Source organism: Bactrocera dorsalis, chromosome 5 (assembly GCF_023373825.1).
Source record: "Bactrocera dorsalis isolate Fly_Bdor chromosome 5, ASM2337382v1, whole genome shotgun sequence".
Taxonomy (NCBI): Eukaryota; Metazoa; Arthropoda; class Insecta; order Diptera; family Tephritidae; genus Bactrocera; species Bactrocera dorsalis.
Window position 1 is genome coordinate 22,382,395 of NC_064307.1, and position 19,028 is coordinate 22,401,422.

The 19,028-nt window shown below is 39.8% G+C and overlaps 1 protein-coding gene across 2 annotated transcripts in view; it reads right to left on the bottom strand.

The window, feature by feature from the left end:
• Positions 1 to 19,028, bottom strand: part of LOC105230093 (uncharacterized) — a 359,356-nt gene that overhangs the window by 321,203 nt on the left and 19,125 nt on the right. For both annotated transcript variants that reach the window (XM_011210682.4, XM_049458741.1), the window contains exon 2: positions 5,847 to 6,075. In XM_011210682.4, the coding sequence (XP_011208984.3) occupies positions 5,847 to 5,981 (135 nt within the window). In that variant the 5' untranslated portion in view covers positions 5,982 to 6,075. The remainder of the gene's footprint in view (positions 1 to 5,846; positions 6,076 to 19,028) is intronic.

Below are 19,028 nucleotides of genomic sequence, written 5' to 3' on the forward strand. Positions count from 1 at the left end.
TAGGAAGAGGGGTGTCGGATGTGTTGTGTTAGCTGGGCATGCTAAGGGTGGGTAGTTTCATTCGAGGGTTCGTTGCACGTTGGACATATATTTGATATATCAAGGTCGATTCTGGATAAGAAAGAGTTTAACCTGATACTGATCAGAGTGAGAGTCAAGTTGCCTGTTTGAGTTCCTATGGACCGTAGGTGCCCTTTGTTGGCTACTCGGATGGATTGGCGTAGTGCACAAACTTCTTGCAGATTGCATAGCCGTAGAGGCTAAAGTCGCAGTAGCATGGTGGCAGCATGGAGCCACTACCGATGTGTCTTAAGGCCTGAGCAGGTCTTAAGATGGCTTTATCCATTGTATGTATTACACCTAATCGAGGTGGGGTTTGGATGAAGCCTTTTGGCCTAGGCACACCAGAAAATATTTTCCGGGTTCGGGTTGGACTCAATGCCAGAACAAGTCAGAAGGATACGAAGCAACCCGGCTGCAAGACGTTGGTCCAGTAATGGCAATCTTATACTAAAACTTAGCGATACAAACGAGATCAGATCTCCGAAAGTACAGTCCTGGGCGGTTAAAGTCAGGGTCAGTTCCGTTAAGGTAGAACCGGCTGTTGTGGGAATTGTTTGAGAAACTTTGCTTCTAATACTCTGCACTCAAAACTAGTCAAGGAGTGTATAACCTTACTGGAAACAGTCACAAGCTACTTAATCATCGAACTTGTTTGGGTGCCTTCTTCTTCTTCTTTACTGGCGTAGACACCGCTTACGCGATTATAGCCGAGTCAACAACAGCGTGTCAGTCGTTTCTTCTCTTCGCTACGTGGCGTAATTAGATATTCTAAGCGAAGCCGGGTCCTTCTCCACTTGGTCCTTCCAAGGGAGTGGAGGTCTTCCTCTTCCTCTGCTTCCCCCGGCGAGTATTGCGTCGAATAATTTCAGAGCTGGGGTGTTTTCGTCCATTCGGTCAACATGACTTAGCCAGCGTAGCCGTTGTTAATTCGCTGAACTATGTCAATGTCGTCGTATATCTCGTACAGCTCATCGTTCCATCGAATGCGATATTCGCCGTGGCCAACGCGCAAAGGACCATAAATCTTTCGCAGAACTTTTCTCTCGAAAACTCGCAACGCCGACTCATCGGTTGTTGTCATCGTCCAAGCCTCTGCACCATATAGCAGGACGGGAATTATGAGCGACTTATAGTTTGGGTGCCTGGTCATAGCAAAATTGCTTGTAACTGCAAAATTGACGAACTCCACGGCACCTATAGACAGACGACCAGTCTCTGCGCAACTGCGAGATCCTTTTCACTTAGAGTAAAGAGTATTCTTACTGGATATTTTCCAATAGGCATTAAGGTGGTAAGGCTAAAAATCTTGGCGGACGCAAGTTGTTAAGCTTGTATGGAGGGGGTGGAAACATCTCGGCAGTCTTACCTTCGGTGAACCAGGTGACAAAGCCTAAGCTGACATTAGCTGTCTCCACAAATTTGTGATAAGCTCAAAGTGCTTTGTCGATTTGTAAGGGTCTTATGAGCTAATACATAAGAGTTTTATGTAGCATAACTGGCTGGTTATGTCCACATTGGATGGCTTCAGAAACAAGAACAACAACCGACTTGCTGAGAGATCAGCCATCTAACCGAATCTAATCTATCCTGACTCTCAACGATATTCTCATCTCTTCGTCAAATACCAATAAGTACGACCCTAATATACGAACGCTGTAAATACATTCTATGCATAACAAATAAATGTAAATTTACGCTAAGAACAAAACAATCTAACAAGCGAAGCAACGAACAAATGAAATCGCAAGCGAAATTCATACACCACGTAATGCTCGCACTATAACTCGCAGAGTGCTGCGGCGCAGACTGAGTGACGCCTAGAATGCGATGCATAAAGGAGCAGCGTTCGGCAGATGGGCAGCGGTAACGTGACTAGCCTTAATTAAAAATTCTAATTGAAGCATAGCACGATCTTCCAGCACAGTGCCTCTACCTCGCTCCGGCAGCCATAGCCTGGTGGGTGTCTGTGTGTGTGTTGAGCTTGTGCAAATTGGCTATTGTAAATTCCTTGTGAACGCCAACTTAATGGATGCTCGGTGTGAGCAGGAAGGAAGTGCGAGCCAAGCGGTGCTGGCGCTCACAAGGCAACAGGTAAAGCAGAAAGTTAAAGTGATTACTTAAGAGGGATTCCATGTAGCGAAGTAGGTCGTCCCTGCTAAACATATTAGCTGCATGGAATGAAACTCCTCGCTTTCTTTTTTTTGTAAACAAGAAATACACATATTACTTGAGTAAATATTTAATGTAGTGAGTGGTCGTGGAACTTTTGGTACTCGTATTAGGCTTTAGTTGTGGTGGTTGAATTGAGTATGTTGTTTTGGAGCGAGTTTTGGTGAACTCTATATACTGTATAGATTGTATTATTTCGTACGGATCGTCTACGAGTAGTACATAATCGCCGTCTTTATGCTGGAAGTGAGGTTGAGACATGATATTCAACTTAACTTTCAACTGTGACCAAGTATAAACGACGTCAGAACTCTGAAGTTTGGTTAGAATGAGCTTTTAAGGGGACCTATTTTCAACATAAGAATATTGGAAGACTCTTGGAACGTTGCAACTCAGTGAAAGACCTGTAAGAAAGCTTTAAAATCCGGTCTATGTTTTGATAGTTCTTGCTGGAACCTTTGGATTTCGCTTAGTTAGAACTTGAAAAGCAATGTCTGACTTCAGATCAATTGCAGAACACCCGATGTACTCGGACATTAGGGATCTGGGTGGTATAGGGATTAGCTGGACCGATGAACCTTTAAATGTTAGCTGTGTAATCTCTACTAGTCAGAATGCCGAACAATTTGGGATGTTTCCGCGTGAATTACTTAGGCGGCGAAGGCGTTTAACTGGGAATTAGCGTTAATTTTTATGTGAATGGTGTGTGCGCGTAATGTGGAAGCTCAAATGATTGTAGATTTGTCTACGAGGTCTGACCGGTGACTTAATTCTGGTACCACGGAGAGCAGAAGCCGTTGAAGTTCGCTCCAACCTGCTCATGTGGACTAATGCCTCGGGGAATATTGTGGTGGCTGTGGTTAAAACCGGAATGCGAGAAAAACTTTTGTACGGTAAAGGTTTCAAATGGGCCTCAAAACCCACCAAGGTGGTTAGTGCATATATTCCACATTGCCAATTGGTACTGAATAAACCTGGCATTTTCAGGGCGCTGATCAAGGCATTGCTTTGATCCTCTGTACTTCTGAGATTCGTGGGGTAAGACTATCGTCAGGTACCCACGTTAAACACACCGGACGTTGACTTATGGCTTTCAGGGCGTATGAGGCTTCTTAGCGGCCTCAGCTTGTTTACGGGAACTTCGATTAAAACTTAGTATCTGAACTCGTTAAGGCATTCGGAGTTTGAGAATTTCTATAAGATATGGTGTTTAATATTTTGGTATAAAGCGCGTTAAAGATAGACTCGTACTAAAAGACCAAAACCATTTGTGAAAATGATGTCGAGGAATTGACAACCTAGCAGAGAATTCTACACTCATCAAACTGCTGTCCAAGTGAGAGTTTATGAATCTGAAGTCGAAACTCTTCAAAAATCTGACGAATGTTGCTCCAAAATAAAAAAAAACAAAAAAATTCTGAGGCAATGGCATACTTGTATTGACTCAGGAGCCTATTTTGAAGGCTATACTAATAAATATGTGTATTAAGATACTTGAAAATGTAGCATTTTTTTGTCAGCCTGGATAAAATTTGATCAGTTGGGAAACTGCTAACGAACCAAAGAACCTGGTTTGTTGATAAGAACTTTAGTGTCTAATTTCGTTGAAACCTGGACTGGAGGTTAAGGCATTCCAAGTTTCGAGGGTGAAGGTATAGTTTCAAAGGTGACTCCCTCCCTTCAAAATATGAGACGAGGTTAGATTAATTCGAAATATGTTGGCTCGTCATAAATTAAATATAACGGTGATCCAAGTAGAATTGCTTTTTACAATAGCCTTTTTCCTTGACAAATCACCCATTTTGAGACCCAGCATTCATTATTGGATACTATTTGATCGAATAGACTAGCACGCAGTGAAGAAAATATAACAGCCCCAGATAAGAATGTATAAGAACACCGTGAAGAGTCGATTCGGCACCATTCGCAGTGACTCGGACTGCCATATGGAACGACTTGGCGGATTTTATGTCATTTAACATGAAAGCGTACAAAATAAAGCTTATGCAAGAACTGAACCCGCTCGGCCTTCCCGAGCGACATCGCTTCGAATTATGAGCTCTTGAAAAGTTCCAAGAAGTCAAGTTTTGCTCAACGATGAGGTCCGTTTCTGAATCAATGGGCACGTAAACAAGCAAAATTACCGCATTTGAGACAAAGAGCAAACTGAAGAGATTCAAGAGCTGCTACAGACTTTTCAGACTTTTTCCTATGGGGATATGTAAAGTCTTAAGTCTATGCGGACAATTCCGCTTCGATTCGGGACTTGGAGCAAAACATCACGCGTGTCATTCGCCTGTTACTAGTCGAAATGCTCGAAGGAGTCGTCAAAAAATGGATTCAACGAATGGACCATCTGAGAGCTAGATGCGACTAACATTTAAAATAGATAAAAGTTTCTATGCTTTTCTGTTAAATAAGTAGGGTCATCTTTTATATTAAAAGGATAAACAATTCAACTTTCCTAGCACCTAATGTGGAGAAGCCATAAAATTCCTTAATATTTAAGATCGAAAAGCTATAGCATGGTCATTGAAGCAGAACAGAGTTCAAATAGAAATAATACTACTAATAAGATGTTCAATCCTCTTCAGTGCTTTCGATATCGTATTCGATTCAAAAGGAGCCAAATATTTATATCCTCTAATAAGGCCTCATATTTCACTTCAAAAATTCGGTTTTGTTAGTTCCATGAAATACTTTAAAATTCCACCTTAAACTTCAAAGAATCAATAATATTTTATGCGGTCGAAAACAAAAATAAATATTGCAGTAACAGCTGGTGCTTTTGGTAAACATGTACCATAGACTGCTAGCTTTTTTTTTCTTCCACCTCTGCTACTTTTATTGTGCTCTTTCTTGGTATAATGCAGAATAAAGCTATTGTCTTAAATTACGTTGAAAAATATCTCCTTCACCTGCTAAACGAGCAGGAGGCAACTTTTGTGTGTTAATTAATTTTTAATGATTACAAACAACCTGGGCAAGAAGAGCAGCCAGTTTAGACAAGGTCTGTGAAAAGCAGGAGGAGAATTTTGCATTCATTAAATTTTGGATGCTGTTTTTGTTATTCGTCAATGAAAGTTTTAGTTTTTGTTTAACAGCAGAGAGATAGACCAAAGAAAAGTGGCAAGTGTCCAAACTTTATTACACAAGGACAAGAGTCAATAATATATGATACCTACAAGAAATGCAATCTTAAGAAATATAAGGAAAGTGGTCGAACTAGGTGAAGATGATGGATGATGTAAGAGTTTTCGGTGATAGGAAAAACAGCGACAAAAGTGTTAGATGTGTACACAAAACTTGGAATAATTCACTGTATATTATAAACTGAAAGATTCCGAAAAGCAACTGGTCGACAGGTGTCGCTGTTGTCAAATTATTTTTGAAAACCGTTTATTTTTACTTGATTTGTTCTAATTTCGAATAAAATACACGTGTATCACATAATACTATATATGGATTATACTTAGAAACCAAACATTCCTAACAATGACCTTAATGAAAACTATGACTGTGAACCTAATGACCTTAAAAGCTTGCTACTATTTTGCTTTGCCTCTCACACCTGTCACTCATAATTCTATAGTACCATGTTATATTTAACTCACCTTAACTTTGGTCTTCTTCCGACTGCGATGTGGCATCGTGACATCCGTTAGTTTCAGCAATTTTGGTCTGATCGGGCGTTTACCACTCTTTCCGCTGCGGTCAAAGGTCAAATCCAAATATGTTTCTGACGTCATTTTCCTTCGTATATTATTTCGTAATTATAGCAATGCTAAATGAAAGTTATTTTCATCAGTGACTCTCATGCTGTCAAGCCGCTGTGACATTGTACTAAAAATAAACAATCACAGTAACGAATATTCGTTAAAAATATTTATAGAAATTTAGGCTAACACTAAACACAAATGAGCTTATTATAAATTTTGGAAGTATATTATTGCTAGATGTTTTAAAAAATGAGAGAAGCTTCGTGTCTTCATCTGAAGAGAAGGTTCGGATAAAACGTGATGCGATTGCAAAATCTCTTTTTTGATTTTTTTTGTCTTTTGACTTTCGCGGCTATATATAAAACTCATCTGGCAATACTAACCATCTTTGAAAGGTCTTGATATAACCTACAAAACGACGCTATGCTTGATTAGCTTGAATATTGCGTTCAACAGTTATAGATGTGTAAACATGGAACTCACTAACGCCGATTCGCGCTATTTTAAAGTTTTCCTTCGTTAAAGGAAAATCCGCTAGAGAAACGTTTCGTGAGATTAATGATGTTTTGAGGGATGGTACTCTATCACTTCGAACTGCGGAGGAATGGTTTCATCGATTCAGAGCGAGTGAAAACGACACCATGGATGGGATAATGGACCAGCCGGCCGAAGACCTGTGACGATGAATACCGATCAAATCATGGAAAACATCGAGTTAGACCGGCATGTGGCATCTCGTGACGTCGCTCAGAAGATGGGAGTTAGTTACTAAACCATTTTCAACCACCTGCAGAAGGCTGGATAGACAAAAAAGCTTGATGTTTGGGTGCCGCATGATTTGACGCAAAAAAAAAACTTCTGGACCAAATCATCGCCTGCGATATGTTGCTGAAACGGAACGCACTCGACCCATTTTTGAAGCAGATGGTGACTGGCGACGAAAAAGGGATCACATACGACAATATCAAGCGAAAACGGTCGTGGTTGAAGGCCGGTGAATCGTCCCAAACAGTGGCCAAGCCGGGATTGACGGCCAGGAAGGTTTTGCTGTGTGTTTTGAGCGATTGGAAGGGAATCATCCACTATGAGCTGCTCCCATATAGCCAGACGCTTAATCGCTGATGACTCGTCAGAAGTTACGGAAGCTCGAATGGTAGGTTTTATCGCATCCACCATATAATCCGGACATAGCGCCAAGTGATTACCACCTGCTCCTGTCCAAGTGCGGCAGAGTCGGATCGACTACTTGTTCAGGCATATGGTGATCATGCTCTTCCAGAAGCAACATGCAAAAGATGGTTTCAATGGTTAAGAGAAAATGATTTTAATGCGAGAAGTGAAGTACTTGCTAGACCATAATACTTTGAGTTAAAAGAAAATTACAGTGGGAAAGATCCAAAAGTGTGGAAAGTGGGTGCCACATGAATGGAATGAAAGACAAATGGACAATAGAATAAACACTTGCGATATTTTGCTTCAAAAACACGAAAGAAAATCAGTTTTGCATCGAATTGTCACTGGTGATGGAAACTGGATTTATTTTAAGAATACAGAGATAATAACGGGTGATTTTTTTGAGGTTAGGATTTTCATGCATTAGTATTTGACAGATCACGTGGGATTTCAGACATGGTGTCAAAGAGAAAGATGCTCAGTATGCTTTGACATTTCATCATGAATAGACTTACTAACGAGCAACGCTTGCAAATCATTGAATTTTATTACCAAAATCAGTGTTCGGTTCGAAATGTGTTTCGCGCGCGTGTTTTGTTCAGCGATGAGGCTCATTTCTGGTTGAATGGCTACGTAAATAAGCAAAATTGCCGCATTTGGGGTGAAGAGCAACCAGAAGCCGTTCAAGAACTGCCCATGCATCCCGAAAAATGCACTGTTTGGTGTGGTTTGTACGCTGGTGGAATCATTGGACCGTATTTTTTCAAAGATGCTGTTGGACGCAACGTTACGGTGAATGGCGATCGCTATCGTTCGATGCTAACAAACTTTTTGTTGCCAAAAATGGAAGAACTGAACTTGGTTGACATGTGGTTTCAACAAGATGGCGCTACATGCCACACAGCTCGCGATTCTATGGCCATTTTGAGGGAAAACTTCGGACAACAATTCATCTCAAGAAATGGACCCGTAAGTTGGCCACCAAGATCATGCGATTTAACGCCTTTAGACTATTTTTTGTGGGGCTACGTCAAGTCTAAAGTCTACAGAAATAAGCCAGCAACTATTCCAGCTTTGGAAGACAACATTTCCGAAGAAATTCGGGCTATTCCGGCCGAAATGCTCGAAAAAGTTGCCCAAAATTGGACTTTCCGAATGGACCACCTAAGACGCAGCCGCGGTCAACATTTAAATGAAATTATCTTCAAAAAGTAAATGTCATGAACCAATCTAACGTTTCAAATAAAGAACCGATGAGATTTTGCAAATTTTATGCGTTTTTTTTTTTAAAAAAAAGTTATCAAGCTCTTAAAAAATCACCCTATAGAATGAATGAATAGAGATTCAGTTAGCAGGCAATGCTTTGTGTTTGGTGGGATCAGACAGGTGTGGTATATCAAGAGCTTGCTACAGACAACAAATGATCAATTTGAACCAAGCATTGTTTGAAAACGTCCAGAATGGGCCAGAAGACGCGGCAAAATATTTTTTTATACGACAATGTACCTGCACACCAAGCTCAATTGGTTCAGGTTACAATCAAAGTACTTTTCTGCTACTCCATCCGCGGTATTAAGCCGACTTTGCTGTTTCCGATTATTATTTGTGTTTATCGATGATACATGCATTGGCAGGACCCCGATTCCTACGGTCAAAATTTAGGTATCTGATTAGTTTGATTCTCTCTAATACTAAATGGAGTCTAAATATGACCATTTCTTACAATATTAAATATTTTTCTCATCATTCTAATACCCATATCTTGACACAAAAAAATCATTCAACAAAAAAAGAACAAATCAAGAATCCAATAAATGAATGTCACACAAATCTGTGATTTCATAGAATTGAAAAGTAAGAACCAAATTGTTTATAACCTCATCCACTATCCTGTTCATTTTACTAGTATACATGGGAGCATGAATGTAGAAAACAGGAGGCAGAAGGCACACATGTGCAATTTCAATAATGTCAACGTTCGCTGTCAATAAAGAAGAGTAGAAGAGAAGAGAGGGAAAAATGCAATTGAAATGGCGCAAAACGTTGGACTGACAGAGCAGCTGCAACAGCAAGAAAATTATTGACATGTCAATAAAGCGCTTACAGAAGCTTAACAGCCATACACAAATCGAAATAAACACGTACACATACATAGATACATATACACGTACATACATACACACATACATACATACATATACACCTACATACATTCATGTACACCTACTTATATACGCATACAAAAGCATACAAATTCGAATGCAAATGAATGAAAGACAAAAGGTAACGAGCAAAATATTGAGGAGGTGACACATATGCACGTCACATATACACTTATATACAACACATGCAGGCCTGCATACACACATATACAACTATATACGTATAAACATTCAAATATGCGCAATTGATTGGCATAGAGGCATATATTGAGGCAATTTGCTCGCACGTTTGGTGAAAAGCGCGGTCACAGCTTGTCACATCGATAGCGCGCGGGGAGCGATGGAAGCATTTTCTTCCAGCTGCATACCGCCGGTAGGCAATTGAAGGCACTTACGCGCTCGCAGGCACAATTGTCAATAAGTCGCCGTTCCGAAATTGTGAATGCAGGCGTAACAAGAATTGAAAAATGCGAGTGAAATGGGTAAAGAGAAGAGAGAAAGTATTTGGAAGAGGATTTAGGTGTACTCAAGGTAGAGACTTCGCTGGCTTAGAAGTAATACTGCAGTGAATTTTGTATGTTTTTCTGGTTGCTGGCTTTCAAGAGTTAATAAAAAATAAATATAAAGGTTAAAAAATGAGGAAGACCAAATGTGGAGTTCAAATAAAAACAAAAAAAAATATTTTTTTTTTTATATTTCTGCATCAAAATTTTTATTTAAAAATTGATTGAGAAAGTTAATGCGGCTGATTTCAGGGAGGTTATGTACTTTGCAGAGTCTCTAGCAAGCAACACTTGTCGGGTTGAGAAAACTTTCGGACACTGAGTGGAACTACTACTTCTTAGCAAGGTTCGCATCGCCGCAATGATAAGTTCCCTGACTGGACACGGTCCGATTTGAACTCACGCGGTGAGGCTCAAAATTTTAATGGACCCAACTTTTCAAAGTTGAAGGAAGCTCGAAATATATAGATACTTTGCCATGCACTGCCTAGCTTTGGCCAGACTAAGGCTGAGTCATCTCGATTTGTGGCAGGATTTAAGCACTTAGTCTCTATGCAACGGTTTTTCCGATCCTTAGGCAGGGGTTGTTGGACGGGACTCCCTATCAACTTCATTTTTCTTTCTTCTTCTTCTTGGTCATTGTGTTTAGAGCTTTTCAATCTGAGGTTGCTGCCAATAAGATAACGATCCACTCTGTTAGCATGGCGGCGATACTAGCCGTGAGCTCCCTAACCGTGTACTCAAGACTAGTTAAGGAATGTCTAACCTCGTTACCAGTGACATAGAGTCACTTTGTGTATAAGAGCCAGACCGCGCCGAAATCAGAGAGTAAAACTGGCGATTAAGCCACCTTAGGTCAGCTATCAGTGAAATGAAAACGGGTCGCTCTATTCTCCTTATGTTTTCTACTAGTGGAAAGCTAGGTTGCACGGGAGCTTGTCCAGCGCTGGGCTACAATTTTCATGCGCTTTGATCGTTAGAGACCCAGTAAGCTCTCTGTCCTCAGTAAGGCTTGCCTCTCCCCAGTTTTCGGGGTTCTAACAGGTCATTACATAACCGGCGTCCACGCTGTGCGGTTGAGAATCTTACAGAATGCCAGCTGCAGAAGCTGTATGAACGAAGAGGAGTTGGAAACATCTCAACATTTCCTTCTTGATTATTACGCGTTTACGAGATCAAGGCTGAAAGACTTGGAAGATCACACTTTCAAATGGCCCTCCGAGCCGGTGGGAGTTGCAATTGAATTGGTTCGCAAAAGATCGAGAGATCTGGGTAAGAGGCCCAGTAAGCTCTTTGCCTTCAGTAAGACTTGCCTCTCCCCTGTTGTGAGGGTTCCAACAAGCCATTGTCCTATCGGCTTCCACACTGTACAATCGAGAATTGTACCGGATGCCAGCTGCAGAAGCTATATGGACGAAGAGAAGGTGGAAACATCTCAATATTTCCTTCTTGATTGTTCCGCGATTGCGAGATCAAGCGTAAAAGTCTTAGAAACTAACACTTCCAGATGTCCAAGTGAGCTGGCCAGAACAGAAATTGAACGTTTAAGCAAATTTGTTCTGGCCACAAAGCGCTTTGTCGACTTACATACGAGTATAAGCTCGGAAACAGAAGTTACATTTTTATGTTCACGCTCACAAAGGACTTCATATAGTAGTCCAAGTGCGTTTCTTGGATCCGTCATCGAACTTACCCTAACTTACCTAAACTAGAAGCTCTGAGGATCACAACGAAGAGACACCTCTAGTTATTCAGATGTGATTATTTATCATCTCACGAGTATCAGCTTCTATAGCTAACATAACCTAACCCTAACAAAGCGCTTTGTCGACTTCTGAGATGTAATGACCCTTAGGAGTATTTGTGTATAACAATGAACTGCCGATGTTCTCAGAAGTCTAAGTGGGACCATAATTAGATAGATTAAGCTAACTTAAGTTGTGAGGTTAGAATATCTATATCGATGAGTTTTGAACCGTTTGTAATCGGCTTTCAGCACCAGAGGGCTTCAGTGAGGAATATAAATAGCACCCTTAGTAAATGATCTTTCCATTAAGTGAATTTTTCTTCAGCATTCAGTATTCAGTCGATTTTATCAACTCAACTTGCTTCACAGAGAACGGACCCTAATTTATATATTTAAAAATATTCGACCATATACTTGGATGAGACCAAAAATATTATAAAGACCCGAACCAAACCCAAATTTGTTTCTGTTAACAACCAAACACATATTCGACCAGCCATTAGAGGCGGAATCTTCTGCTTCCAACACAAACGAAACATTCTACTCGTATAAATTAAATTTGTTCACTGCTAATTATCTGACTAAAATTTATTTAGTTGAAATTATTTAATAAAACAAACTTTTAATTGCAAATATTTGCAATGGAAACCAATATTTGTAATAAGCTTACAACAAAAGCAACAAAATACTTAAACCAATTTGGGCAACCAATTGCGTGGAAAATAGCCAAACTAACTGTTATAGGCCGTAATTTATACCGCGTCACCTGGACTTAATGCCACTACAAACATACGCCAACATATTGTGTGCTCATTAATTTGCAAATTTTAATCCTCTTTTCGATGTGAGTAATGGATGCCATGGCGCACTGAGTTGGCCGGCGAGCGTAAAGCAATGTTACCACATTGTTATACAACAATTAATGGAAACATGGATTTAATTTATTACACGTATGCTCGGAATATCATTTTTCAAATACAAAATATTTTACTCAGTTGTCGGCCCATCCACGGTCTCTTGATAAGAAGATAGAAATTCAGTTATTTTATTGACGTGTTGATCATCAGTTGATGTTTTTGACCATCCCGGACGTGGTTCGTCGTCAACGGGCTCCCACTCCTCTTTGAAAAATTTGCACCAATCAAAAATACTTGGTCGCGACAAAAATTATTACCGAAGGTCTTTTTCAAAACCCTGAATGTTTCGGCACCAGAAATTTGATTGCGAAATAAATTAAAAACTCTTACTATTTTTTTTTTTGGCCACTGTCGTATATGCTGAGACATTACTCAAATAAGTACTTGGAATTCCAGTTCTTCAAGCAATAATATTTTTTTGTTTCTGTGGTCGGTCTTACTTATGCGGACACGTTGAAAATCTGTGATTCAAAAAAATCGCTGATAGTGTTAGAAGAACACTTACCTCAGTCCAAACCTTTAAAAGAATGTTTTGTTTCTCAAACGCATCAAGTCCCGATTGGTCCTTTCATCACACTGCATTAAATTTTCGGAAATTTATTGTCAAAAACTCGACTCTTATCCTTCCGCAGTCCTTTACCAGTACCTTACGTAGTCATATTTTTAAACGTCTTTCGGTTATCACGGGATATCATGATATCGGTCAATATCAAGGCAAATGTATCTATAGACATATTTATACAGACTAGCTCTACTGCAATGATTAAGAAATCGATGAAAGTTATTTTAAAACTCGCCTTCTTAGAAATATTGCCACATTGAGTCATATTAGTCCCGACTTTAGGGCGAACAGAGACGCTCCACGTTCCCATGTATTTAGAAATAATTACTGCCTTGTAAACTGAAGAAATTAATTGTCGAAAGTTTTCACACTGGACCAATATTACCCTCATGCCAATAATATATGATATACAGGGTCCGACACACGAAGTGTAATCAACTTCACATCGTTCGCGCTGCTGTCGCACTGGAATCAGCTGTTTATAAATTTGCTGAATGACAGTCCGAGTACTGTTCACAAGTGTACAAAAGCGTTTTGACAAAAGCGCCTTGAGCGAAATCCACGACGAAGTGCCAATCAAATGACTAAGGAACTGGAAATATCCGACCGCAGCATATCGAAAAACGAGCTCAAGGTCAAGCCTTACAAGTTCCAAAGGTAGGAAACGGTTAGGTTTACTTGACCGACCGTTCAACGAGAGTTTAAGTCATCGGTTGACCACCGGGAGGCAGCATCCGCCACAAATAATGGTTTGGGCCATTGTCACCGCCGATGGGCGCTCTCCAATTGTTTTCATCGAGTCTGGCGTCAAAGTAAATGCGTCATATTATCGGGAAAGTGTTCTGCAGTCTGTTTTGAAGCCGTGGGCAAACAATCATTTCGGTCGCAAGCCATGGACGTTTCAACAAGACTCAGCACCGTCTCACAAAGCGATCTACGAATGGCTGAAAAACAACGTTCCGAAGTTCATTACGACCACACAATAGCGCTCGAATTCACCAGATGCGAATGCAATGGATTATTCTCTCTGGGCAATTTTGGAGGGCAAGGTCCGAAGGAAAAAATACACCAGTCTCGAGATGCTGAAGAAAGCCATTGTCCGTGAGTGGGCCAAAATACCGGCAAGTCATATTCGGGCAGCTTGCGATTTGTTTTTTGACCGTCTCAAGGCCATAGTTAAAGCAGAAGGTGGTCAAATCGAGCAAAAGTGAATATATGATTATTTTCACACATTTTGTACTTTAAAATAAATAAAAATAATTTTCCAAACCGAATTTATGTTTTTTTTTCGGTAAGGCTGCTTAAAAATTGTATTATTTTAAAGGACCTCAACATTTCTTAAACCATTTTGGTTAAAGTTTAGGTTAATGTTTTAGTTAATGTTTAGGTTAATGTTTTAGTTAATGTTTAGGTTAATGTTTTGGTTAATATTTTGGGTAGGAAGCAGGTAAATGTTAGACGCGTACTAAAAGACGTGAATGTGCCGTCACATTCAAGCATTATTATGACCAATCCGAGTCAAATCTGATCTGTAAGGCATTTGTAATTATTTCTTAAATAAATTATTATATTGATCACCCTGTATCTGTATTACAGCAGAAAAATTCGTTTGTTTAACAACGTACATGCATATTTATTACTAACCTTGTTTACACTTTCACACATAACTACATGCACATGTACATATATAATTTACCGTAATACTTATAACGAACGAGAATGGAATGAATAATCGATTGTAATTGAGATTCATGGCCACAAAATGTAGAAAGCAGATAATGAATGATAATTATAAGTGCAATACAAATACCTGAGCGTTCAATTACTGTTAAGGCGGGGAGATTTTTGCTGTAATTAGGAAAGTTGCAACATGCTGATACATACACACACACACACACATACAGTTACAAGTATGCAAATCTATTCTTGTCTTAACTTTGTGCTTAACTAATGTCTCATTATTGTTGTTATTATTTTTTGTTAATTACTTGTAAGAGCTATTGCAGAGCATATAATTAATAATAATATTGTCGATACATATCAATTAACCGTTATCTTCAACTAAATCATGCAATAAGCTGACCCACGTCTAGAATAGAGCAAGATTAGTGGTGCGCCGAATAATAGAATAAGAGAGAGAGAAAGTGAGAGGGAGAAAGCAGGGTAGTAATAATTAAACGGAGAGATGATTTCCAAGACTCAGAGTTGTAATTAGCGCCAATCAGTGACCAATTAAGCGTTGATAACCGAAGATGGCTACAAATTATGTACTAGGTGCTGTTTAAGCACAGTACAGTGAGGCCAAAGTTTTGAGTTACCAAGGAACAGGTTATGTAGTTTCAGTTTTTAAATGTAAATTAAATGGTCACAGGCTCGGGAGTATACTATACTGAACAATCTTTTAAATCAAATACTCTGCTTTGCGATTTTCACTAAAGTTCAAGTTCTATAATAAAGGTCTAGTAGAAAGAAATCCATTAGTTTTGCATTAACTTTAAGTTTTTAATATTAGGAGCAGGTAGTAAACTCTTGATATCAGGTAGGTTAACCGGTAGACCCATAAGACACACTAGACCAGTTTGGTCCTTTGCGATACCAGATAGAGGTAGCAGGTAGCTCATTCTATAGGGTTTTGATTTTCTCTATCATGCTTCTGTCCACATCGTCGCATAGACAATGCCTGGGTTTCCAATGTTGATCACGTTTTTGGGTGTTAGCCATACACCATTCCTGGCAATTTCGTGTACTATTTCGTTGCCCACTATGACTTTATGGACTGGCATCCAGTAGAAGTAAAGTTGTTTGCTTCTGGCAACACTTTTCACGACTGCCTTTCTTCGGAAGACACTTCTAGCCGATAAGGCATGTGAGGTTACTGCCTTGATTTGGCTGTCTACGTAGATTTTGACTCTGGAATTGTCTGCAAGAGCAAGCAGGCCAGCTGCGCAATAGCAAAGTCCTTGGCTTGAAATATACGCTTAAAAGATTGCCTAATGCCTAACTCTAGATAGTACGTCCCGCGCCAAATCACCATTTCGCGCCATGGCTTTACTCCAGCCATCTTTTAAACGTTTACTTTGAACCTTCTATCCCAGTTGAAAAGTGGGGTGATGTAGTCGGTTTTTGCCCAACCACCATTACTCACTGAGCTATGCCCGAAGGTAAATTCTCCTGCAGCCAATAGTCGTCCCGCCGAATTTGCTGCACAGTTTTCGGTGAAGAGGTCGAGAGTAACCATCCACTTTATGGTAGAAATGGAAACAAACAGATTTTTTAGAAGTAAACTTTTTCTTAACTACTGTCGACGATTTAGGGTTCACCATTGTTTGTCGGGGGTAACCGACATTTCATGTTAAGCGGAAACAGGAATAAAACTCAATTACAACTACACAAAGGTACCCGCTACATCGACCGGCGTAAAACTGGCAATTGGCAATAACTAACCGCACAGCTGATAAGTCATTTTAAAATATACATCTAATTAAATACATACTACAGTTTCCATTCAGTAATGCTACGTGGTCTGCGCTCAAAATGTTTGAACTCCAAAATATAGATTTCGACAAAAACTAATAAATGTCGGAAAATTTTTAAAATATCATAATAATAATTGGGGATATGTGGTCTGCTTTAAGTTATGCCTCCAGTGAAATCCCTCGAGGAAAAGACTTAATGACGTTCCACATTTTATCTCTTCCAAGATGAATCCAACGATGAAAAGCCTAACATAAATAAATTATTTCAAAAGATTCACTGTCGAAATTTTTAAGTAATGTGGCTGTAATCCTATGCTTATAATATCTAAAGTTAAAGTCGTAAATTATAGCGATTAAAAATAATTGTTAAACTTGGTATATGGAGATTATTTTAGTTTCGAGGTTCGGACCCTGAACACAAGAGTCTTCAGTGGATCCTAGCAAAAGAGAAGAGGAACAACTGAGAAGAACACCATATCTATTAAACTATGTCTTATTCGAAAGCGTTGATCCTAGTAAAAAAGTAAATTGATTGATTCACCAAGGACGTGGAACCTCCCCATAAATCCCAATGAAAATCATATAGAGCTGACCTAATGTATTAAAGGATTTTAAATTAAAACTTTTAATTGAAAAGGTTCTTAGTTTAAATACATTGCAGTTTCGCATGATTCATTTCTGAATTTTGAACCGATCCGGAGTTGACGATTGTCTTAGCTATAGACTGGATTGAAAGCCTCTTGATGAACTTGGTAAAACTAGACAATGATAACAAGATCCTTAAGAAGAACTCCACCTCAACTGAATGCCTGCGGTCAATCCCAACGCATAAAAGATGATGAAACACCTCCAAAATGCAACATAGAATATGATGGCTTCGGCAGTCCTTGCAAAAATAGCTATCGGAGATGACTTCAGCTGCTGATACCAAATACCAGACCAACTTTGGAAAAGAGTAGCTTTCGGTAAAGGTAAATACTTGTATAGGGAAGGTTTTTACAGTTAACGCAAAGCGGTATGATATTCGTGATTCCTGGTATATTAAATATGGCCACGAAGTTTGTGAAAAACTTCGGCCATCCTGTAAAGTAGTTTGTTTGTTTATACGCAAACTACTAGTCTATCAGTTTTTGAGATATCAAACTTTTACCCACCTTCTTTTCTCCCAAAGGATGAATCCGTCGATATCGAACAACTATAACATATGACTGCAATACAAACTGACAGATCAATGTACAGTTCTTGTACGGAATCTAATATATTTGTGAAGGATATTAAGAGTTGGAGTTGTTATCTTATCAGTATTTCCTTGATATCATAATGGCAGACTTGAGATAATTGAGTGACTCTCAAGGCTTCAAATAAAGTCAAAGTTTTAGTATATTTCTTGCCGTAATCTGTGTGAGGATCACTCAACGGCAACTACCAACCAACTAGCCACGAACAAGTTAATAACGATGTGGTTTCGCTAACTCAGAGATACTTTGTTTTACCACCTAAAAACTACAGCAATCCAAACATAAATTTAATAGCTTAAAGCTTTAGCACAATTAATTAAAAAGAATGCTCCACAGTGGCCGACAAGCGCCGGCGTGCCGCTGTGTAAAGTCTCTAAAACTACGAAGCACCGGAATTAGACACGACCACGCTTATTATATAATTGCAGCTGTGCGACCAACGAAAACTTTCTAACTACAACTGCACCAAAAGGGACTCGACGGACGGACGGACCGCCGCGGCACCCACTCGCCGCGCTTGCTTGCAATAAAAGTCAACTGCAAATTGCCACAATAAAGATGCGGCTAATAAAAGACGACGGCAAAAGTTGGCCAGCATTAAGACTCGAAGACTCGTGTTGCAAATGTTGCAGGGCTGGCTCAAGTAGCGAAAGCGCAAGAGGATGCGCAAGAGAAAGTGCAGAAAAGTGAATGCAGAATGCGGCAGGATCTTGAAGGATGCACAGCATTTAACGCTCGGACTATGTATGAGTCAGTGTAGCGTGTGTATGGAAGTAGTGTACTATGTGTAGGCGTTTGTGTGAGTGTGTATGTGTGTGTAGGGCAGCAAATGAATGCGCCACAACGCTTACTGACCCACTTTCTGCACCGGAAGTGGTGAAAGCAAATGAAAAATAATGACTGATAAACACGTGCACGCGAAAGCAGAGAAGAAAACCCAACAACAACAACAGCGTTGGCAAGAAAGAAATGAAAAGAAAGGAGGTGAGCACAAACAAAAGCACATGTATTAAATAAAGGCTAAAAGGACGTAAGACCAGCAGCAGCTGCTCTGTGAATGTATGTGGCGGCGGTGGTGGGGGGTGGCATGGTCGACGACAAATGAGTGCGGCGGCTGATGGGGACAGACGGTAATGGTCGGTAATAGCGGACGCCGCAGGAACAAATGGCAAATGCTTAAGCATGCTAGGGAAAGAATAACAAAACCGTAGCCGGAGGGCACTTAACGTAAGCACTCGTACGTATGTGTATGTGTATATATAATTACTAAGGCACACACACACATACACATACATAAAG